Source organism: Anas acuta, chromosome W (genome assembly GCF_963932015.1).
Source record: "Anas acuta chromosome W, bAnaAcu1.1, whole genome shotgun sequence".
Lineage (NCBI taxonomy): Eukaryota > Metazoa > Chordata > Aves > Anseriformes > Anatidae > Anas > Anas acuta.
Window position 1 is genome coordinate 9,454,106 of NC_089016.1, and position 22,550 is coordinate 9,476,655.

At 50.6% G+C, this 22,550-nt stretch overlaps 3 protein-coding genes across 3 annotated transcripts; 2 read left to right on the forward strand and 1 right to left on the reverse strand.

Annotated features, from left to right (window-relative positions):
- Positions 1-555: 555 nt before the first annotated feature.
- Positions 556-1,479, forward strand: LOC137846848 (olfactory receptor 14C36-like). Its single transcript, XM_068664959.1, has one exon. The coding sequence runs from the start codon at positions 556-558 to the stop codon at positions 1,477-1,479; it is 924 nt and encodes a 307-aa protein (XP_068521060.1).
- Positions 1,480-7,000: 5,521 nt separating this feature from the next.
- LOC137847237 (olfactory receptor 14C36-like) lies at positions 7,001-14,408 on the reverse strand. The gene is made up of 2 exons (XM_068665525.1): positions 13,504-14,408; positions 7,001-7,004 (listed from the first exon to the last, which is right to left on the reverse strand). Exons 1-2 carry the CDS (start codon positions 14,406-14,408, stop codon positions 7,001-7,003), a joined length of 909 nt encoding a protein of 302 aa, XP_068521626.1.
- A 6,843-nt stretch (positions 14,409-21,251) lies between these two features.
- Positions 21,252-22,312, forward strand: LOC137847536 (olfactory receptor 14C36-like). The gene has a single exon (XM_068665818.1). It carries the CDS (start codon positions 21,252-21,254, stop codon positions 22,185-22,187), a length of 936 nt encoding a protein of 311 aa, XP_068521919.1. The 3' UTR covers positions 22,188-22,312.
- The last annotated feature ends 238 nt before the right edge of the window (positions 22,313-22,550 follow it).

Sequence of the window (22,550 nt, forward strand, 5' to 3'; positions counted from 1 at the left end):
TCTGCTCTCAGCAGTGTCCTGGTTTGTTTCAGGCAAACATAGGAGTGCAATTGTCCAGTAGGTCAAAGAGACACCAGCACAGGGCAGTTGACACTAGGACTAACACACAGACTTGATGTGCTCTCTCAAGGACACTGCACTGAAGATATCACCATTTTGATGACACACAAGGATTTACTTTGAGTACAGTGCGGCTGCTAGCACAAAAGAGACAAAAGAAAAATCACTACATAATCTTTACCACTTACTTTGGGCAGGACTCACTCCCACATTGCCCACAGCAAGTCCGGTGCTCTCAGTGACACCCTCTAGCAGCAGTAGCCAGAACTCATGAAAGGGACCTGCCAAAAGTCTAAATGGAAGTGAAGAATCATTTGGGAGGGATTAAATGAAAAATTGAATGATTTTTCCTCTGAAATTAGAAATGAAGGCAGAAAAGAAAAATAGATTTATTTTTTTTTAATTATTTTGTAAGATAACTCTGTTAAGATAACTCTGATAAACAATCAGTGTTTTTCTTTTCCTTGGGCAGGACCCCATGCCCAGAAGCAGGAAATGCCCAACAGCAGCTCTGTGAGTGAGCTCCTCCTGCTGGCATTCGCAGACACGCGCGAGCTGCAGCTCCTGCATTTCGTGCTCTTCCTGGGCATCTACCTGGCTGCCCTCCTGGGCAACGGCCTCATCCTCAGCGCCGTAGCCTGCCACCACCGCCTCCACACCCCCATGTACTTCTTCCTCCTCAACCTCGCCCTCCTCGACCTGGGCTGCATCTCCACCACTCTGCTCAAAGCCATGGCCAATGCCCTCTGGGACACCAGGGCCATCTCCTATCAAGGATGTGCTGCACAGGTCTTTTGTTTTCTCTTCTTCATATCAGCAGAGTATTATAACCTTACCATCATGGCCTATGACCGCTACGTTGCCATCTGCAAGCCCCTGCACTACGGGAGCCTCCTGGGCAGCAGAGCTTGTGCCCACATGGCAGCAGCTGCCTGGGACAGTGGCTTTCTGTACAGTGTCCTGCACACGGCAACTACATTTTCCCTGCCCCTCTGCCATGGCAATGCTGTGGACCAGTTCTTCTGTGAAATCCCCCACATCCTCAAGCTCTCCTGCTCAGATGCTTACCTCAGGGAAGTTGGGGCAGTTCTGTTTAGTATTTTTTTAGCCTTTGGTTGTTTTGTTTTCATTGTGGTGTCCTACGTGCAGATCTTCAGGGCAGTGCTGAGGATGCCCTCTGAGCAGGGACGACACAAAGCTTTTTCCACCTGCCTCCCTCACCTGGCTGTGGTCTCCCTGTTTCTTAGCACTGGCATATTTTCCTACCTGGAGCCCCCCTCCATTTCCTCTCTGGTGGTGTCATTTCTGTACTCGGTGGTACCTCCAGCAGTGAACCCCCTCATCTACAGCATGAGGAACCAGGAGCTCAAGGATGCAGTGAGGAAACTGTTTCCATACATGATTCTTAAACATCCATGATGCTTTCAGAAGGTGTATTCTTAATAATATGCATATATTTTGGTTCACATTCTATCATATCATTTTTATCGTTACTAGTGTTATCATAACATTGTCATTAATAAGAATCCCAAGAGAAATCAAAGGATATTTGGGAAAATGACACAACATTTTTAAAATTATTTTTCTCTGTTTCTATTTGAACAATATTTCATTTTGTTTTTAATAGTCTAATTCTTAACATTCTGAATGTTACTTCTTGTGTTAGGTTTGACCACATCATCTAATGTACATACAGAACCAGGCTTCCTTGGTAGAGAAAGACAATAAAGATATTATCAAAAATTCATTGGTCTCAGTTTCCTTTTCTTCCCATCTACTCTGGAGCTGGGGGAGCAGCCCCAGCATACAGGAGGGGCTCAGGACCAAGAGCCCAGCTGCCACGGTTAGGAGCAGTGTATTTGGATTCCACCTTGTGGATCTAGGTGACAGTCCTGTCGTCTCTATAGCAGGGCCGGCACAAAGCCTTTTCCATGTGCCTCCCTCACCTGGCCATGGTGTGCATCTCCCTCAGGACTGTCATGGTTGCCTTTCTGAAGCTCCCTCCATCTCCTCCCCATCCCTGGACCTGGTGGTGGCAGTTCTGTACTCAGTGGTGCCTCCAGCAGAGCACGTCCTCATCTGTAGCATGAGGAGGCAGGAGCTCAAGCATGCCTTGTGGATATAGATGAATAGATGTGTCTTGGATGCAATACATTTTTGATCTGCTTCTGTACATGTCTTGTAATGCAAATAAATGGTGGAATACTAGTATACCTGTTTGGTTTTGTTTTGTTTTTTGTTTTGTGATTGTGTTTGTGCATATTCTTATTACATTAATTCAGCTAATGAACACCCGTTACAATGATATGGATGTACCTGTTGAATATACATGTAGCTCATAGACTCTGTGCATGTGAAGCCATGCTCTCTGTGAATTTTACCTTAAGGAAATTAAGATTTTACTGCCTTTTTTGTCTGACATCCTTCCTCTGAGACCTGGCCTGGCTCTGCAGGGGCAGTGCCCATGTGCAGGGGTGCAAAGGAAAAGAGTCCTATCCCAGCAGTATGGCCATGGAGCACCAGCACTTGGGGCATGCAGAGCTGCTCTCTTGCCACTGCTGCCCTGTCCTGCTGAGCCCTGCTGGTGGGGTCAGGCCCGGCTGCTCCTGGAGCTTGGTGCCAGTGCTGCTGTGGGGCTGTGCTGGGACTGCAGGCAGGGACAGGCAGTGGGCACGGCAGTGGCACAGCTGGCCTCCACTGCAGCACTTCCCTCCTAAGGGGGGATCTCCTCCAAGGTGGACTGACCAGAGCTCAAGTGCTCAGTCTGGTGTGAGCAGGCAGAGGAGAGCTCAGCAGTCCCAGGGCACACAGCAGCCCCAGCAAAGGAGCCTGGCGAGTGATTCCTTGCAGCCCTGAGGCAATGACAGTGACCCCAGGAGCTGGGTCTGCCTCCCAGCCTACCCAGCACAGCCCTGCAGAGTGCCCCCGTGCCCCAGGCACCACAGACCCCTTGCTCTGCAAAGCAGCACTGCCAGCTGTGGCTGGGGCTGGGACCGGGGCTGGGGCTGGGAGGGTGCTTCCCCAAAGTGTTTCCTAGGCCAGCTCCAGGCTCATGTCTTCTGGATACAAACATGATTTTCACTGTGCGCAAGGATCTGACAGACTGCCAGCAGGCATGGGCTGGAACATTGCCTGCAAGCTCCCTCCCGCCCTACAACCTCCCAGGACTGGCACGGAACTGGGTCCTGTGTGTCAGAGAGGATGGGAGCCCAGCAGGTGTGCCAGGAGCTTGGAGGATCACAACCAGATCACTTCTACCTGGGCAGGTCCTGGCCCAAAAAGGGGGTGTTTTGTAGGTGTGGTATTATAAGCTCAGTGGTGCCTCAGAAACACTAAGTCCAGCAGGAAGCAAATGGCTGTTAAATGGCCTGTGAGGTGAGCTCTTTCTGAAGTAGCTGACAGGTCACCCTTGACTCCTGGCTGGGATCTGTGCCTTTAGGCTCACATCTGCCTGTGTCCATGGTAGGGCAGCAGAAGGCACTTGCTGTGCATGTAGTTTCTGAGATCGGCTCTTTCTAAATACCTGGTAGGCCCCATAGAGGAAGAGGTCTTGGATAGGGGTTGTCACGTCAGAGGTTTCAGCTTTTGACTGAAGTCATCCTTTAGGACTGCTTTCAGTTTTCTACACAGAGGGGGCCACTGCCTCCAAGACGCTTGGGGCAAACTGAACCGTGCATGAGGGTTTGGAAGAAGTTAGCCTGGGTGCACAGAAGCTATTCCATATCCAAAACATGGAGGCAGGAAACAAAATTTTGGGGTGGTACAAGAACTGCTGGGCATATTGTGCAGGGTTCACCTACAGCCTTTGTGTTCTTTTCCATCCTGACTTAGGTGCCACGTCAGTCTCAAGAAAGGAGTAGCCAACAGATATGAGACAGGTACTCTGAGATCATGAAAGCCATCAGAAAGCTGCCCCTAGGAAGATGACTGATATGGGGAAGTCAGGAGAAGCCTGGCCAGGAGAGATGTGAGATTTGTGGGAGGGAAAAGGAGTTTGGCCAGCAGAAATTAATTTCTGTGAGTTCAGAACATTCAGGCAATGTCGGTTCTGCTGTAACGATGCCTTACAAAAGTCATGTAAAGCCCTTCCCCTATGTTAACCAGTGACATTAATCTCCAAACCTAAATTGTACTCCACACCCTGACAGGAATCCACTGTTCTTATGTGTGACATCAAAGTATCCCTTCAAGCCAAAACCCAGCCCATAGACCCTTTCATTTACCTTTACTCTCTTGCTCACCCTGATCTGATCAGCTTGTGGCCCACAAGAAGGAGATGGGTGGGAATGCTCTGAGGAGCTCAGCTCTGCCTCAGGATCTCCTGCCCCAGCAGCAGAAATGTGACTGTGGCAGTGACTGTGAGGCCACTTCTGTCTCTGCACTTGATAGGGCAGCAGCAGGAACATGTCACAGAAAGGGACTGTGAGGTCACTTGTGTCTGGAGGTGGCAGGTCAGCCTTGACTTCTCCCTGGGAGCTGCACTTTTGGGCTGACATCTGGCAGTGGCCCTGCTAGGCCAGCAGAAGGCACCTGCTTGGCATGCTGACTGTTGGCATTGCTTCCTTGCAGCACTGTGCAGGGCTGCGGAGGTGTCATAATTAAGTTCTTCTAGTAGCATCACATGACCCACCACATCCCATAGACCCCAAGACTAGCCCTGAGCCAGACAGGGGGGTGCAGGGTCTCCTCTCACAGTTCTAGGGGTCAGGCCTTGGCCCTTCAGCTTCACTAAAACCAACCAAGATTTTTCTCAACACAGTGCTTTGTCTGTCTGTAACCATGGCCTCCAATTTTCTGCCCTAACAAGGCCCTGGGGAAGCTTTGTTAGTAACAGCCTTCAGTGGGGCCCATTAATACTCCAAGTCACTTCAACTTTTCCTTCTGATTTTAGCTTCTCAAGTGATTACATCACTCTCCTCTCAGCACCTGAGCTGAGTACAGGGGGACAATCACCTCCCTAGCCCTGCTGGTCACACTGCTTCTGATACAAGCCAGGATGCTATTGGCCTTCTTGGCCACCTGGGCACACTGCTGGCTCGCATTCAGCTGACTATCAACCATCATTCCCAGGTCCTTCTCTGCCTGGCAGCTCTCCAACCACTCATCTCCCAGCCTGTAGCTCTGCTTGGGGTTGTTGAGCCCCAGGTGAAGAACCCGGCACTAGAACCCCAGAAAACAGAAGAGCAGGGAGCAACCCCTTGGCTGTATTCCTGGCAGCAGCTTTGGGGAGGCGTTCAGGCTTCTGGGTTTGCCCTGAGCAAGACCTGTTACTGTGGTGCTAGCAGGGAGGCAGCTGTGACCCAAGGCTGCACAGTGCCTGCTGCTGCCTGCAGCCACAGGGATGCCACTGCAGAGAGAACAGGACTGTCACCAAGGCATATGAGATCTGACAGCTTATCCGAATAAAAGAGCACAGGAGAACACACTGAAAGCCAAAAGAGAGCAGCAGTGACAAGGCGACGTCCTGCTGCTGGCCATGGCCATGACTCCAGAGAAGCAGCAGTCCCGACCCAAACTCCATGTAGCAGATGGGCTCTTGACCCAGAGCCCCTCCTGTGTGCTGGGGCTGCTCCCCCAGCTCCAGAGAGGATGGGAATATATTGCAGCAGATAACAATGTAGTTCAGATGTTTTTTTGTTTTGTTTTGTTTTTGTTTTTTTTATTTATTCTGTTTCTCTGCATAACCTGCTTCTTTCAACAATTGGATGACTGGGTCACTATAAATGAAAAAATATAAATAGTAAAATCAGGTAGCAGGTCAAGGATAACATAATTTAAATCAAAAGAAAAAAATTGTAGAATATATTTATAGAGAAATATAGTAACAAAAATTTTCCTCACATTTCGTGAAATAATCAGGGAACTCACAAACATTATTGATTGCAAAGAAGCATGCATCCAAAGAGTTTCCTTACTGCATCCTTGAACTCCTGGTTCCTCATGCTGTAGATGAGGGGGTTCACTGATGAAGGAACAACTGAGTAGAGAACTGACACAATAAGATCCATGGATGTGGAAGACATGGAGGGGGGCTTCAGGTAGGCAAACATGCCAGTGCTGATAAAGAGGGAGACCACAGCCAGGTGGGGGAGGCACGTGGAAAAGGCTTTGTGCCAGCCCTGCTCAGAAGGCATCCTCAGCACGGTCCTGAAGATCTGCACATAGGATAAAATGATGAAAACAAAGCAAAGAAAGGCTAAAGAAACACTAAGCATAAGTGCCCCAACTTCCCTGAGGTAGGCATCTGAGCAGGAGAGCTTGAGGATCTGGGGGATTTCACAGAAGAACTGGTCTACAGCATTGCATTTCCCTGCAGAGGGGCAGGGAAAATGTAGTGGCCGTGTGCAGGACAGCATTGAGAAAGCCACTGTCCCAGGCAGCTGCTGCCATCTGGGCACAAGCTCTGCTGCCCAGGAGGCTCCCGTAGTGCAGGGGCTTGCAGATGGCAACGTAGCGGTCATAGGCCATGATGGTGAGAAGGGGAAACTCTGCTCCAGCCAAGAAAGCAAAGAGAAAGAGTTGGGCAGTACATCCTTGATAGGAGATGGCCCTGGTGTCCCAGAGGGCATTGGCCATGGCTTTGGGCAGAGTGGTGGAGATGCAGCCCAGGTCCAGGAGGGTGAGGTTGAGGAGGAAGAAGTACATGGGGGTGTGGAGGCGGTGGTGGCAGGCTACGGCGCTGAGGATGAGGCCGTTGCCCAGGAGGGCAGCCAGGTAGATGCCCAGGAAGAGCGCGAAGTGCAGGAGCTGCAGCTCACGCTTGTTTGAGAATGCCAGCAGGAGGAACTCACTCACAGAGCTGCTGTTCGGCATTTGCTGACTTTGGACATAGAACCTGCGAAATGAAAGAAAATATACATGTATAGACTGTTATGAGTAAATCTCTGACTAAAATTCCCAGTGAAAGACTTACCTTCCCCGTTTCCAAGAGGACCTTTGTCTATCTCCTTGTCTGAAGCCCTGCTTCATGCTTGCTGAGTGTCCTGTACACAGCAGCCACCTCTGCCCTTCAGCCCCCCGTGGGAAACCTCTGCTCCACTGCAATGGTTAATGTCGCTGTGGAGGCACATCTTAACCAGAGGTCACATCCAGGAGGGCTGTTCTTTTCATCCCCTCGTTCCCAGCTGCTGGCAGCTTGCAGCACTCATCTGGGGGATGGATGCACACAGAGGTTGTGCTGAAAAAACACATCCCCTGCCTGCACATCCTAAAGAACAACTCAGAAAAGCCCTGGTGCAGTCTGTAAGCAGAGAGAGTAGAAGGGGTATTCTGAGGTTCATCACTAACCTGTTTTTGTCTCAATTCAATGGAATAGGAAACTCAGTCACCCATGCAATTCCAACTACCCCATTAACATAGAGCCTGCCCCACAATCAGAGCAGGAAGAGGCAGGCAGAGAGTGCAGAAAGTGCCTTCTCTTTGCAGGCAGCCCCTGCTCTGCCCTTCCCCTGCCCAAGCCCCTGGGCTCCCTGGGCAGGATGAGTGCAGGGATCGTGCTCAGCACCACAACCCTGGGCAGCCCTTCATGCACCCCCGGCTTCTCATTCCTCCATGACCAAAAGCTACAATGCCCTCCAGCCAGAGACTTACCGGGTTCAGGGCTGGGAAGTGTTCTCCCCCAGTGAGCTCTGTGCATCCTGCCACTTCTGCCTGCCTTTAAGCACTCTGTCTCTGCAGGCAGTGCCCCCAGCCCTGCTGCGCTGTGCAGAGGAGCTGCTCCTGGGCACAGCTGGCTCTCAGCACCAGGGCCCTCTTGCCACGAGCTCTCTCTGTCCCACAAGCCTGGCCCAACTCAGCAGCACAGCACCAGCCCAAGGCACTGCAATCACCCCTCTGGGGGCTTTGCTGATGAGCCCACGAACCTCAGGCACTCAGAGACAATTGAAGACATCTCTCCAGAAGTGCAAGTCAGAGGCAAGTTTCCTGCAGTGTCCCCCTGAGGGCCAGCACTGACACAGCCTCCCTTGGAGCTCGTTAGAGCAGAACCCTGGAGGCAGTGAGGACAAGGAGACAAAGGCAATGTGAAGGTGACACTGATGTGTAGGAAAACTGGATGTGTTTCACCAAGCACAAGGCGCAGGCCTTGACCCCTGGTCTCTAGGAAGGGAGATCCTTAGCAGTCACACCTGGCTCAGGGCTCTTCATGGGGCAGTAGGAGATGGGGATGTGCATGGCCAATTGCAGGAGAATGGTACGACCCCTGCCTGGTTCATGGGTAGGAGCGAGGAGGCAATGAGGCCCTGGTGCTTTAACAATCAGCTGTGTCCTCATAGGGCTCAGTGACAGAGATAACAGCCATAGCCATGGACACAAAGACTGGGGTCCTGTTGGGACTTTTCAGCCTTGATACTCTCCACACCAGGCTGTCCTAGGGACTCCTAGACCTGTATGTCATTTCCTGCTGGCTGCAGGCCCTCTTCTGTGTAGTGTTACCCCGGATCTGAGCTGTGTCTGATAACTAGGATTCTGTTGGTGGCCATACCAACAGCTGCTTAAGGCAGCTCCGTAGGAAGCTGGCCTAGCTCCTGGTGAGCAAGTAACACTGCTCGTATGGCATCCCTTATGGTGTCCCAGCCCTCCACCTCCTGGGCACTGCTCACTCAGCAGTGTCCCAGTCTGCCCTGATGTGTGGGGTTCCTCTTCCTCTGGTTCAGGACTGGGTTCTTCTCCTTGTAAATGCCGAGAGGTTTCTGTAGGCAAAATCCTGCAGTTTCTCAAGGTTGCCCCACACTGATGCTCCATTCTGTCAGCTCTTCATGTCTGAAGGCAGACAGTTCAAACTTTGTGTGTGATTGTGCTCTCTCTGAGAAGACAGCATCATCAGGACTTGCAGGAAAGTTTGGATAATTCAGGAGTAACCAGTTAATTGCAATTGCAGCACAGTCACAGAAGAGTAGGGAATGGAAGGCTGTCAGGTTCCACCTTTTCTGTGCTTTCTTCTCATGCATGTTGTCAGTTTGTCTGGAGCTGTGTCCTGAATGTTAAGGGGCTGCGCAGGTCAAAATTAGAAGGGCCAAAGCCCAGCTGGAGCTCAATCAGTCTGTGACTCTCAAAGACAATGAAAAACTCTATAAATATACTCTAAATAAAGAAGGATTAAGGAGAACCATCATCCTTTATTAGATATGCAGGAAATCTGTTGACGATCATGAGATAAGGTAAAGGCTGAGGTACTTAATGCCTTCTTTGAATCTGACAATAGCAGTGAGACCAGTTGTTCCCCTGGACATTTCTTCCTCCTCATGGCCAGTGCCAACATTCCAGGGCACATTTTGTGGCAAGTTTTTCTCTCCTGATCTTTCCTACTATGAAAGGAAGCTCCATCAGGGTGGAAACCCCTCCTGAAGTAGGCATCCCAACCCAGCAGGCTCCTTGCGGCCTCTCAGCCAACCAGACACAAGTCACCTCAGCAGCAGCTTCCAAGCCAGGGGCCTGCTGCTGGCCTTGAAGCTTCTTGGCTAGACACAGCCAAGCCTTGTGCCTGCTGCTGTGCAGTCATGGACTCAAGCAGAAGGGACAGGACAACCCATGTTGGGGCCTTCTTTCTGCCTGGGTCCTCCTGGGTCTGGAGGCAGAGGGGATCCCCCAGTCAGCATGCCAAGCAGGTGCCTTCTGCTGGCCTAGCAGGGCCACTGCCAGATGTCAGCCCAAAAGTGCAGCTCCCAGGGAGAAGTCAAGGCTGACCTGCAACCTACAGACACAAGTGACCTCACAGTCCTTCTGTGTGACACGTTCCTGCTGCTGGCCTATCAAGTGCAGAGACAGAAGTGACCTCACAGTCACCGCCACAGTCACATTCCTCATGCTGGGGCAGGAGATGATGAGGCAGAGCTGAGCTCCTCAGAGCATTCCCACCCATCTCCTCCTTGTGGCCCACAAGCTGGTCAGATCCATGGCCCCTCACATTCATTTGGAGTTAGGGTTTGGTTTAGGTCTCTTAAGCAGATTTCTAGTGTTAAATACACCATTTTAATGCTAGTATTAAGGGCAGAGATCAGAGTGATTAAGAGAAAAAGAGCTAGGGGAAGCAGCTATGGGTTGAGTTTTGTCTTCTAGGGATACGTTGAGGTCAGTCATTAGAGTAGTGGATTCCTGTCAGGGTGCTGAGTAGCATTTAGGTTTAGGAAATAAGATTACAAATTGAAGCTGGGGAATAGCTTTGTATGACTATTTAAAGTCACAGTTACAGCAGCATCAGCATAACCTGAACCCTCTTACTTCTACAAAATGCTTAATTTCAGCTGGCCAAGCCCCTATTCCCTCCTCTCTATCTCACATTTCTCCTGGCCAGGCTTCTCCTGATTTCCACATATCAGTTATCTTTTTAGGGGCATTTTTATGATGCCTTTCATGATCTTAGACTATCTGTCAGTGCTTTGTTGGCTACTCTATTCCTGAGAAAAGCGTCACTTAAGACACGATGGAAAAGGACATACAAGTCCATCAGAGCACCCTGCACAATGTGCCCAGCAGCTCTGCAGTGCCACAAAAGTGCGATTCCTGCCTACAAGTTTTCTTTCCAGAATGGCTCCTATGGCTCCAGGGTAACTTTTCCCAGGCACTCACTTCCCCAGGCCACACCACTCTTGTCCGCAGGCCCCACGTGTCTCTCCAACCCTCCCTTCTTCCCCTGCACTAGTGGCACCTCACTGCAGCAGGTTGGTGCATCTCCAGGCTCAGGGGTGTTTCCTGAGGGCCTGCCCCACGTGGGGAGTGGTGGGGAGGAAGAGAGCAAGGTCATCTCCTGGGGCATGGCTGAGCACAGCCCAGCCATCCTGCACCGCAGGCAGGCCCCTGCTCCCAGGCTGAGGCACACATGCAAGGTGGACACTTCTCCATCAGCCCAGTTTCACGCAGGGCCCTTCAGCCCTGCCCCAGTCCCAGGACTGACCTCGTCCTCCTACTCCATGCACAGACAGCTGCTAAAGCTCTGAGTGTCTCTGTTTCTCACAGCTTTCACCCAAGTCCCAAGTGGGGAGGGCCAAGTCTCCTGGCCCTCCCCACTGCCCAGGACTGTCTCTCTTTGACCCTTCAGAAGGGCCTTTGGGCTTCCTCAATTGTCCTGGTGCTTATTAGCACCTCCTTGGCTCCTTCCAGAGCTCAGAGGGAGCCTTCTAGTCCAGCACAGGGCCCTGCATTGGCTGTGGCTGGGATGGAGTTACTCTGTGCAGATCATCTCCTGTGGTTCTGTGTTTTTGATGTGTCTAGAGCAGTGTTGGTCACCCATGGCTCTGGTCCCTGTTCCTGAGCATTGCTTGCACAAAATCAAGGCCTTCTCTGCTTCTCACTCTGCCTGACCAGCAAGGTGGTTGAGGGTGGGCAAAAGTCTAGGAAGGGAACCCGCTGTGACAGCTGACCCAGCCTGACCAAATGGATGTTCCATGGCACATAACATAGTGCTCAGCAATACATATTGGGATCATCTTTCCAAGGCAAGGTGGCATTCTCTCAGAGACTGCGTGCACAATGGTCTGCTAGTGGGAACTGATGAGTTACAAAATGTTCATCATGTTTGGCTTTTGATTTTTATTTCTTTCTTTTTTCTTTTCCTTTCCTATCCTTATGTGTCTTTCAAATTGTGAGTTTCATTACTTATACTGTTCCCTCCCCTCTGCCCTCTAGAGGAGGAGGAAGCAGGCAGCTCGTACATGTGTAGTGTCTGGTTGGGGTGAGCAAGGAGGAGGCTGGCTATGGTGCCGGGAAATGGAGGTCCGTGAAGCTGCAGGAGCCCTGCTCTCTTGCCTGGCAGATCCCCAGCACACAGTGCCTGTGCCCCGCAGGGCCAGCCCCGCTCCCCCGGCCAGCACAAGAGGCCTGGCCCAGCCACAGTGCAGCCTGCCCCGAGCAGGGACCTGCACAAAGAGCTTTCCCTTTCCCCTTTCCCCATCAGTGCAGGCCCAGCAATGCTGCCCTGCTCTTCCCCAGGGCCATCCCTGCTCCCAGAGAAGGCCCAGGGTAATGTGTCCATGCTGGCCTGGACGGCCATTGTTGCTTCCCTCCCCATGCTCCCTGCAGGGCCCCAAGCTGGCGGTTCTGCTGTGAGAGCCAGGGGCTGTGGTGACCCGGGACCCCGCGGGTCTTCTCCCTGCCTGTGCTGCTCAGGGTGGGTAGTAGACTCAACTCCCTGGGGATCTCTGCTACTGAGTCCCTTTCCATGTGCCCTGATGGCTCAGCAGCACAGGGCAGTGCTGGGCAGGGCCATGGGGTGTCTCTGAGGGCACAAAGGGCAGGCGAGTGCTGCACCAGACCTGGTCCATGAGGCCTCAAGAAGGTTATCCTCAATTACTCTACACTCTTAGGGGCCTTTGTCTGCTGGCTCTTCAGTACCACTCCTGCCATGGCAGAGCTGTCCTTACCCCATGGACTCCTCAGATTCCCCTTTTTCTTTACCAAACTCTTCTTTGGATGGCCATTAATATTATGAGGTTATAATCCCTACCAACTCAACGTTGCATGTTCTCCCTGCAGATCCCCTGACATCTCCTGGCAGCTCCAGATTCCTCTCCAGGCTGACAGTGGCCATGAGCCCCACTGCAGGGGGGCAGTGCCATGCAGATGAGTCCAGTTGTTGTCAGGTGCTGCCATAAAGCTCTTGGTCAAGCCTTTGGTCCCTCACAGACTGTCCTTGGAATTTAAGTCTATATTCTTCATTCCCGGAAGCCCCAACTAAAACCCCACTTGTTACTGTGGTGCTAGCAGGGAGGCAGGGCTGCACAGTGACCCAGGGCTGCACAGTGCCTGCTGCTGCCTGCAGTCACATGTATGGCACTGCAGAGACAACAGGACTGTCACCAAGGTAAATGATATATCAGGGCTTACCCAGAAAAAAAGAAGCACAATGTGGAAGCCAAAAGAGAGCAGCAGTGACAAGGGCACGTCCTGCTGCTGGCTATAGCTATGGCTCCAGGGAAGCAGTAGCCCCGACACGAAGGCAGCAGAGAGGCAGAGCCCAGCGGGCAGGGAGGGGCAGCCCCGAGGGCCACCGGGGCTGTTCTTCCATGTGGCAGCTGGGCTCTTGGCCCCGAGCCCCTCCTGCATGCTGGGGCTGCTCTCCCAGCTCCAGAGGGGATTGGAAGAGATGGCAGCTCAGACCAGTGAATTTATGCTGTCTGCTTTATTGTCTATACCTAGAGAGGATACCTAGTTCAATAGGTTGATTAGAAGATGTACTCAAAGTAAAAAATTACTAAATAAATTAAACCAATATCAGAAGTTATGAAAATAATAATAATAATAATAATAATAATAATAATAATAATAATAATAATAATAATAATAAAAAGATATGAAAATCTGTCATGTTCGTTTCTCAAATACAATAGTAGTCCTGACAGGATTATTATTAATGTTTACAATATGATAATAATACTAAGGATAAAAATAATATGATAAAAATCACAATAATATTAACAATATTGATGTTTAATAAGCACATACAAAAACAGTTTCCTCACTGCCTGTTTGAGCTCCTGGTTCCTCATGCTGTAAATGAGGGGGTTCACTGCTGGAGGTACCACTGAGTACAGATGTGACACCAGCAGATCCAGGGATGGGGAAGAGATTGATTTAGGCTTCAGGTAGGCAAAAATGCCAGTGCTGAGAAAAAGCGAGACCACAGCCAGGTGAGGGAGGCACGTGGAGAAGGCTTTGTGCCGGCCCTGTTCAAAGTGCATCCTCAGCACTGCCCTGAAGATCTGAACATAGGACAGCACAATGAATGCAAAACAACCAAATGCTAAACATGCACTAACGACTAGAAGACCAGCTTCCCTGAGGTAGGCATCTGAGCAGGAGAGCTTGAGGATGTGGGGGATTTCACAGAAGAACTGGTCCACAGCATTGCCGTGGCAGAGGGGCAGGGAAAATGTGTTGGCCGTGTGCAGGACACCATGGAAAAAGCCACTGCCCCAGGCAGCTGCTGCCATCTGGGCACAAGCTCTGCTGCCCAGGAGGCTCCCGTAGTGCAGGGGCTTGCAGATGGCAACGTAGCGGTCGTAGGCCATGACAGTGAGAAGGGAATACTCTGCTCCAATGAAGAAGGCTATAAAGAAGACCTGAGCAGCACAGCCTTGATAAGAGATGGCCCTGGTGTCCCAGAGAGAATTGGCCATGGCTTTGGGCAGAGTGGTGGAGATGCAGCCCAGGTCGAGGAGGGCGAGATTGAGGAGGAAGAAGTACATGGGGGTGTGGAGGCGGTGGTCGCAGGCTACGGCGCTGAGGATGAGGCCGTTGCCCAGGAGGGCAGCCAGGTAGATGCCCAGGAAGAGCGCAAAGTGCAGGAGCTGCAGCTCGCGCGTGTCTGCAAATGCCAGCAGCAGGAACTCGCTCACAGAGCTGATGTTGGGCATTTTCTGACATTCTCTGTTGGAGAGAAAAAGGTAGAACAAAGTTAGAACTGATTTGGATGAGGAAAACTTATTACAAGTCATAGAGAACCCCCAAACAGAGCCTCTCTCTTTGCAGCAGAACCTTTCTGCAGCTTTCCTGCTTGAGCTGTGGCTGGTGCTGGCTGAGAGTGGCACTGGGCGCAGGGGCCACTATGGGCTGCAGAGGAGTCCTACCTGCAGCAGGAGGGAATCAGGAACATGGGGGAAACTCGAGTTCAGTCCACTTGTCAAGTCAATGAGTTTGCAGAATTTTCTTGCAAACAACTCACCTGAATGCAGAGCAGAGCTGCAGTGTTTTACTTGCTTTAATGTTATTCAGTTGCCCCTGTAACGCTTAGGTGAATTATTGGATGGTTGAACTCTGTGACTTGATATGTGTGCTCCTGGTGAAATCCTGCAGATGCCAGGAGGCAAAGGGGCTGTCCCTTGGTGAAGACTGAGCAGAGCAGACCTGCCCAGCAGTGAGCTTGGGTATGAGAAGAAACTGGAGACAGCTGAGAGCAGAGAAGCCCGACTCAAAAGGCAGATGGACAGAATCCTCACCTTATCTCCCGGTGTGTGATCAGGATCTCAGCTCTTCCTTCCTAGCCAGGGCTGCAGAAGCCTCAAACCAGCTGCCCACAGACAGCCATCCAGAAGCACGGACATGTCCTTAGCAAGGAGGTGTCTTCTCCTTGGGGCACCTGGATAACACAAGGAAGCCATGAGAGAGCTGCATCCTGCTGGAGAGCAGCCTGCAGCCCAGGAGGATGCCCCACGGATAGAGCTGGATATCTGAAAGCTGGAGTGTGCCAATATCCTAGCTGCATCTCCTGCAGTGTTCTAGCCACCCCTGTCTTATCTGACCAGGGGTAGCTAGGTTATGACACTCCACGGGGCTTCTGCCAGACTTCCTCACCTCGCACTGCAACCCAGCAGGACTCTCAAAGCCTACTGCATTGCCCACTGCCCTCCCAGAAACAAGACCCAGCAGGAGACCCTCCCAGGACCTGCAGCTGCACGGCCCTGCAGCCAGACCCTTACCTTGTCAAGGGCTGTGCAGGTTTCTCCTGCAGGCAGCTCTCAGCATCCTCCCACTGCCAACTGCCTTCAGCCCCTCTCTCCTTTTCTTCTCTCTGTGTCTGTGCCTCTGTGTCTCTTTCCTGATGCGTTATGCAGAGGAGTTGCTCCTGGGAACAGCTGTCTCTCTGCTTCATGGGACTTTTTAAAATGTGTTTTCTCATGTCCCAGGAGCCCAGCCCAGCTCAGCAGCAGAGGCCTAGCCCAAGGTATTATAATCACCACTCTGGTGGCTTTGCTGATGAGCCCACGAGAAGCCAATTAGGATCTGGTGCTTTAATGATTATCTGTCTCCTCAAAAGCATTAGTGGAAGAGACAATAGCCATAGCCATGGACCCAAATATCTCATAAGTCAGCTTTGTAGGAAGCTTGCCTGGCTCCTGGTGATAAGGCACAACTGCTCGTATGGCATCCTTGTGGTGGAAACCACTCCTGAAGTAGGCATCCCAGCCCAGCAGAATCCTTGCGGCCTCTCAACCAACCAGACACAAGTCACCTCAGCAGCAGCTTCCAAGCCAGGGGCCTGCTGCTGGCCTTGCAGCTTCTTGGCTAGACACAGCCAAGCCTTGTGCCTGCTGCTGTGCACTCATGGACTCAAGCAGAAGGGACAGGACAACCCATCTGGGGGCCTTCTTTCTGCCTGGGTCCTCCTGGGTGTGTAGGCAGAAGGGATACCACAGTCAGCATGCCAAGCAGGTGCCTTGTCTTCTCAAAAGTCAAGGGTTTCCTACCACTTACATGCAGAGGTGACCTCACAGTCCCATTCCGTGACACGTTCCTGCTGCTGCCCTATCAAGTGCAGAGACAGAAGTGACCTCACAGTCCCTGCCACAGTCACATTCCTGCTGGGGCCTGAAATCCTGAGGTAGAGCTGAACTCTCTCTTGTCTCGTAGGGACTAGATTTTACCTTTCTGGGTTAGAGATTAAGCAAAGTTTTTGTTGAAAGATATGGTGTTCTGTTAGTGCTGTCACGTTTCTGGTTATGGTATAGGCAAGCATTATGGTTAAGGGTTTTGTTTATGTCTGGCAAGAAGTCTAGGGATAAATAGAGCATTTTAATGTTAGTGATAAGGGCAGGGATTAGGGTGAGCAAGAGAGTAAGGGAAGGAAAGGGGGCTATGGTCTGAGTTTTTCTTCAGGTGGTATTTTGAGTTCTGCTTTCCAATAGTGGATTCCTGTCAGGAAGCTGCACTAATGTTTAGGTTTAAGGATTATTGTTATTTTTGAAAATAGTTTACAGGCCCTACAAGAATGTCTGAAGTCAGTGTTAGAGCAGCATCAACATTGCATGAACCATCTTACCTCTACAAAGGTAAGGTTCCAAGCTCCTCTTCACTTCTTCTTCCCGTACCCCTATCTGACATCTCTCCTGGCCAGGCTACTCTTGACCTCTCCATAGCAGTCCTCTAACTGGGATCAGCTTTCTGATGGTTGTCATTATATCAGAGCACCTGTCTCACCTCCGTTAGCTACTCTATTCCGTAGTATTAGAATACTCTATACTTTGTTGCCTATTCTATTCTGTTCCTCACAAAGCCTCCCATGGGAATTGTTAGGGCAGATAATTGGAAGCCATGATTTCAGATTGGCAAAGGCAGTGTACTGAGAAAATCTCAGTTTATTTTGTTGAAGCAGAAGGGCCAAGGCCTGACCCCAGCCACTGGGAGGGGAGATTCTACAACCCCAGCACCCCTATGTCTCACTCAGGGCTCTTCTTGGGGTTTGTGGGGTAGGGGGAGATGCCCACAATACCATATGTGAAGGGCAATGGTATGACACCTTCCAGCATTTGCACAGGGTTGAAAGGAGAATTAATGGTCCCAATGCCATGGGTATAACACGTCTCCTCCTAAGCCATGGCCAAGGGGACAAAGATGTGAGCGCTGCTGCAGCCTTCCATTCTTGTCAGAGCCTTCTGCCTTCTCCTCTGCATGCTTTCTTGTGCTGTCCCACACTTCCCTGAAGGCTGCAGACAACCACTTCTCTTACCCACCTTGCTCTCACTCTGCTGTTCCCATGATTTCAGTGCGTCCTCTCCACTCTCACCAGCTGTTCCTTCAAACACAAGGGCATGGGCTGATCCAAACTCCCCCTGGGTGATCTCTGGACCCACAGCACCAGTTCCAGTGCCTCACCTTTAAGTCAAGAATTTCATCTGACTATCTACTCTAAATGTACCCTCTTCAAGTTTAAAACCACTCCCCTTGTCCTACCATAGAATCAGAAATCATAGAAACACAAAGTTGGAAAGGACCTACAGGATCATTTAGTCCAACTATCACTAATTCTACACGCTAAGTTACAAAGTCATATCTCCTAGCACCTTGTCCTGGTGCTTCTTGAACACTGCGAGGGTTGGTGACTCCAGCACCTCCTTGGGCAGACCATTCCGGTGCCTGACTATTCTGTGAGAGAAAAAGGTTTTTGTGATATCTAATCTAAATCTCCCTAGGCACAACTTGTAGCCTTTTCCTCAAGTCCTATCATTAGTTATCTGAGAGAAGAGGCTGACCCCTCTTATATGTGGAAGAAGCTTTTTCCTCTGAGGCCTCACCATCCTCAGAGGAAAAAGCTTCTTCCACGTATCCAATTTAAACCTACCCTCTTTTAGTTTAATATCATTTCTCCTTGTCCCATCACTACACTCCCAGACAATGACTGTCTCCCCAGCTTTCCTGTAGGTCCTCTCTAAGTACTGGAAGATTGCTCTAAGGTTTCTCTGGTGCTGAGTAGTACCAGTTTTCAGAAATGTGTTGTATAGCACATTACTTGCTGCATGTGTTCCCATTGTGCTCTTTGTCATTTCTGGGTCTGGTTTAAAGATATTTTGCTATGTTGTGTAGCACTGGCTTATGATTCTATAAAATTATTGGTCATGTGACAAATCCTTTCTTTGTACTGAGCACTGCCATTACCTCCATACCTCAGGAACCATCACTCAGAAACTTAAGAATTATACTCTTGACTTTTTTGCTTTAAGGAGACAATCTAGGGGGAGAAACAGGAGCGACACTTCTCCACTTCTTCACTCTCTCCTTTACCTTCCCCTTCTCCTCCAGGCTAATTACACTACATCTACAAAGCTGAGAACATCACTGGCATGGTCCTATTGTGATGTCTCCTGAATGTGTTTCAACTGTTGTTTAAGGATAAACAACTCTTGAAGAATGCCCTCCAGAGACCTGCCCCAGGGCCGGAGAGTGAGGAGTGGCAGGGAGCATGAGAGGATCTGGGCAGGAACCTAGAGCAGTGGGCACCTCCAGTGCTTTGAAACTTCCCCCCTGAGCACTTGCAGAATCCTTAAAAATTGCAGAAGTGCTTGAAAAGGAGGGGTTATCACCTTGGCAATTCCAAAGGGAATCCCAAAGGGAGCCTCAGTCAGTGTCACTCCAAGCCCTGGGACAGGCCCTGCAGCTACTCCAACACCTCTGATATGTCCCGCAGCCACTCCAGCCACTGTGACAGGCCCCAGACTAGACCAGACCCCTGGTTCTGCTCTTGCTAGGCCAGAGCACCAACCTGTGCCAGGATTCGTTCCCTCTATATGCAGGAGAAAACAGAGGGTGTGAAAGTCAGGCCCCTGAGAATGGAAGAGAACTACTGCCCAGAAAAGAAAGGAGGGAGAAGAATGTTGATCTATGAAACCTTGACATAAACTTCCCCACGAGAGGGCACTTCCAAGATCCAAAAGGGTACAGGTGGGGTTTCGGGATAGCTGTCTTCAAGAGAAAGGATGCTAAAGAGCTGTCTACCTTTCCCAGTCCCTGGGAGGACCCTTCCATTTGTGGACTTGATGAAGGTCAAAGAAGAGCAGGTGCAGATGGTTACCACAATGTTCTACCAGTTGGGGACAGGCTGGACACCAGTCAGTAATGAGCAATTGCACTGTGCATGGCTTGCTTTGTACATAACAATAATAGTACTAAAAATAATTGCTATTATAATTCTTTCTCTACCATTTCAGTCCTTTCAACTGCCCTGACCTCAACCTATAAGAATTTGGGGGGGTTGGTGTGAGCTAACAGCTGTGTGGTGCTGAGCTGCCTGCCAGGTTAAAGCACATCATGTTTGACAACCACAGTCCAACAGCACAAATCACACTTCTAAAAATCTTGGGTTCAGAGAGGAGCAGTAGATGATCAGTTCAGTCTGCCTCAGAGACCCTGCTGCCTTCGGGAGCTGTCAGCCCTGAGGCCTTGGGGACACCTCGAGGGAGCCCAAGGGCACAGAGCAAGCGATGCCATGGTCGGGTGCTGTGCTGCTGAGCTGGGCCGGGCTCCTGGGCCCAAGGGGAGCTCCTGGCAAGTGTTGCAGAGAGACAGCTGTGCCCAGGAGCAGCTCCTCTGCACAGCGCAGCAGGGCTGGGGGCTCTGACAGCAGCTGGCACACAGAGAGGAGACAAGGAGAGAGGGCTTGGAGGCACTGAGGAGCGCAACAACAGAGGGCAGCGTGTGGCAGGACACATCTGCAGGCTCCTGACACCGTGAGGCTCTGGCAGCAGGGCCATGCAGGTGGGGTTGCCAGACAGGTCTTGTACAGCTGGCACATCTCATGGCTGATAGCATCTGTCAGGGTTGGTCTCTCAAAGCACTTGGTAAAGCAACTTGCAGTTGTTTTCTGCAGTGCTTTAGATAATGGCATTATGAGGGGCAATTGAGGAGGAAGATCGAGGCTTGGCTTATGTGAAGGGGAAGACTTTTTCTGCAGTCTGTGCTTGCAGACTGCTGCAGTGGACAGGAGGCAGGTTTCATTTTCAGGATTGTACAGGAGACTGAGACTGCTGGAGCATTGCATTGAGAAATCAGTAACTCAGTGATCAAATTTGTTAAGTACTTTCCCAAACATCATCTGATGGATTGTACCAGCATCATCATAATGTTGTCCTCTCAGGTTTTATCCTAGCTGATCTTTACGAGCTGTAAGCTCCCCGATGCCCAGTGCTGGGAGACATCCCTGTCTTTGGGAGGTCTCTGCCAGCTTGAAGTGAGCACAGATCATTTGCAATGAGCAGGAGCTGCCTCCTCTGCAGGCAGAGCTGCAGCACAGGAGGGTCTGCTGAGTGTCCGTCTGTCCCTCCCTGGCCTTGCCTCCCCTGGCAGCAGCACGCTGGCATTCCTCCTGGCTTCTCCAGCTGGCCGTGCTGCTGCTGGTCTTGTTCCCAGGCTGGCTGGGGATAGGGCTTTCACATGCCCATGGAGTGAGCCCTCAGTGTGCTTGAGGGAAGGGGAGTATGGGGACATGGTGATGGGACTGGAGATGGGCACTTTGAGCCTGGATTCCTCTGCTCTCAGCAGGGTCTTTGTTCTTTTCAGTCAAACATGTGTAGATCTTCCCTGCAGCTCTCACAGGGCATCCGAGACCGTACTTGATGGACAGACTGTCTGTCCTCCCTGAAGAACACTGTGCGCTAAAGTGTTGGTGAACTGGGAGCAACGCTGAGGAAAAACTCTTTGAGATCAGGAGGGAAGTGAAACTGACATTTCCACATGTTCCTCTTCACCTCTTGCTGTAGGACAGGACTGACTTCTGCACTGCCCACAGTAGACCCCCCTGTTCCAACAGAAACCCTCAGGCAGAATGAATTAGGAAGCATGAAAGGGATCTGCCAAATGTCTGCCAGAAAGTGCACAATATAAGTGATGATTTTAAATGAGAAATTGAATTCATTTTCCTCTGATATGTTTCTTGTACTTTGTTACTCTCATCCTCTTCCTTGTTCAGGATCACATCCCCAGAAAAGCAGATGTCCAACAGAAGCACCATCACTGAGTTCCTCCTGCTGGCATTCGCAGACACGCACGAGCTGCAGCTCCTGCACTTCGCGCTCTTCCTGGGCATCTACCTGGCTGCCCTCCTGGGCAACGGCCTCATCCTCAGCGCCGTAGCCTGTGACCACCGCCTCCACACCCCCATGTACTTCTTTCTCCTCAACCTTGCTCTCCTTGATGTGGGATCCATCTCCAACACCGTCCCCAAAGCCATGGCCAATGCCCTCTGGGACACCAGGGCCATCTCCTATCAAGGCTGTGCTGCTCAGGTCTTCTTTTTATTCTTCTTGTTTGGTTCAGAGTATTCCCTTCTCACTGTCATGGCCTACGACCGCTACGTTGCCATCTGCAAGCCCCTGCACTACGAGAGCCTCCTGGGCAGCAGAGCTTGTGCCCAGATGGCAGCAGCTGCCTGGGGCAGTGGCTTTCTGTATAGTATCCTGCACACGGCCACTACATTTTCCCTGCCTCTCTGCCAAGGCAATGCTGTGGACCAGTTCTTCTGTGAGATCCCCCACATCCTCAAGCTCTCCTGCTCAGATTCTTATCTCAGGGAAGGTCAGCTTCTCATCTTTAGTGCCTTCTTAACCATTGGATGTTTTGTTTTCATTGTGCTGTCCTATGTTCAGATCTTCAGGGCAGTGCTGAGGATGCCCTCTGAGCAGGGCCGACACAAAGCCTTTTCCACGTGCCTCCCTCACCTGGCCGTGGTCTCCCTGATGATCAGTACTGGCATGTGTTCCTACCTGAAGTCCCCCTCCATCTCCTTCCCATCCTTGGACATTGTAATAGCAGTTCTGTACTCGGTGGTGCCTCCAGCACTGAACCCCCTCATCTACAGCATGAGAAACCAGGAGCTCAAGGATGCAGTGAGGAAACTTCTTCAATACATGCTTCTTAAGCATCCATGATGTATGTTCAGAGGATGTATAATTACTAATATTATGTTCCATATTGTGATTCATACTATATCACATTATTTTTATCGGAAGTAGTGTTATGATAACATAATCAATAACAGTAGTCCTAACTGAAATAAAAGGGTATTTGGGAAATTAATAGCACAATTTTTAAAATTATTGTTCTCTGTTAGTATCTTAACAATATTTTATTTTGTTTTAAATAACATGGTTCTTAGCATTCTGAAAGTTACATTTTTGTTACCTTTAAATACATTATCTAATGTGCATACGGCACCAGGTTTCCTTTTTAGGTAAGACACTAAAGAACTGAGCAGAAATACATTGGTCTCTGCTTCCTTTTCTACCCATCTC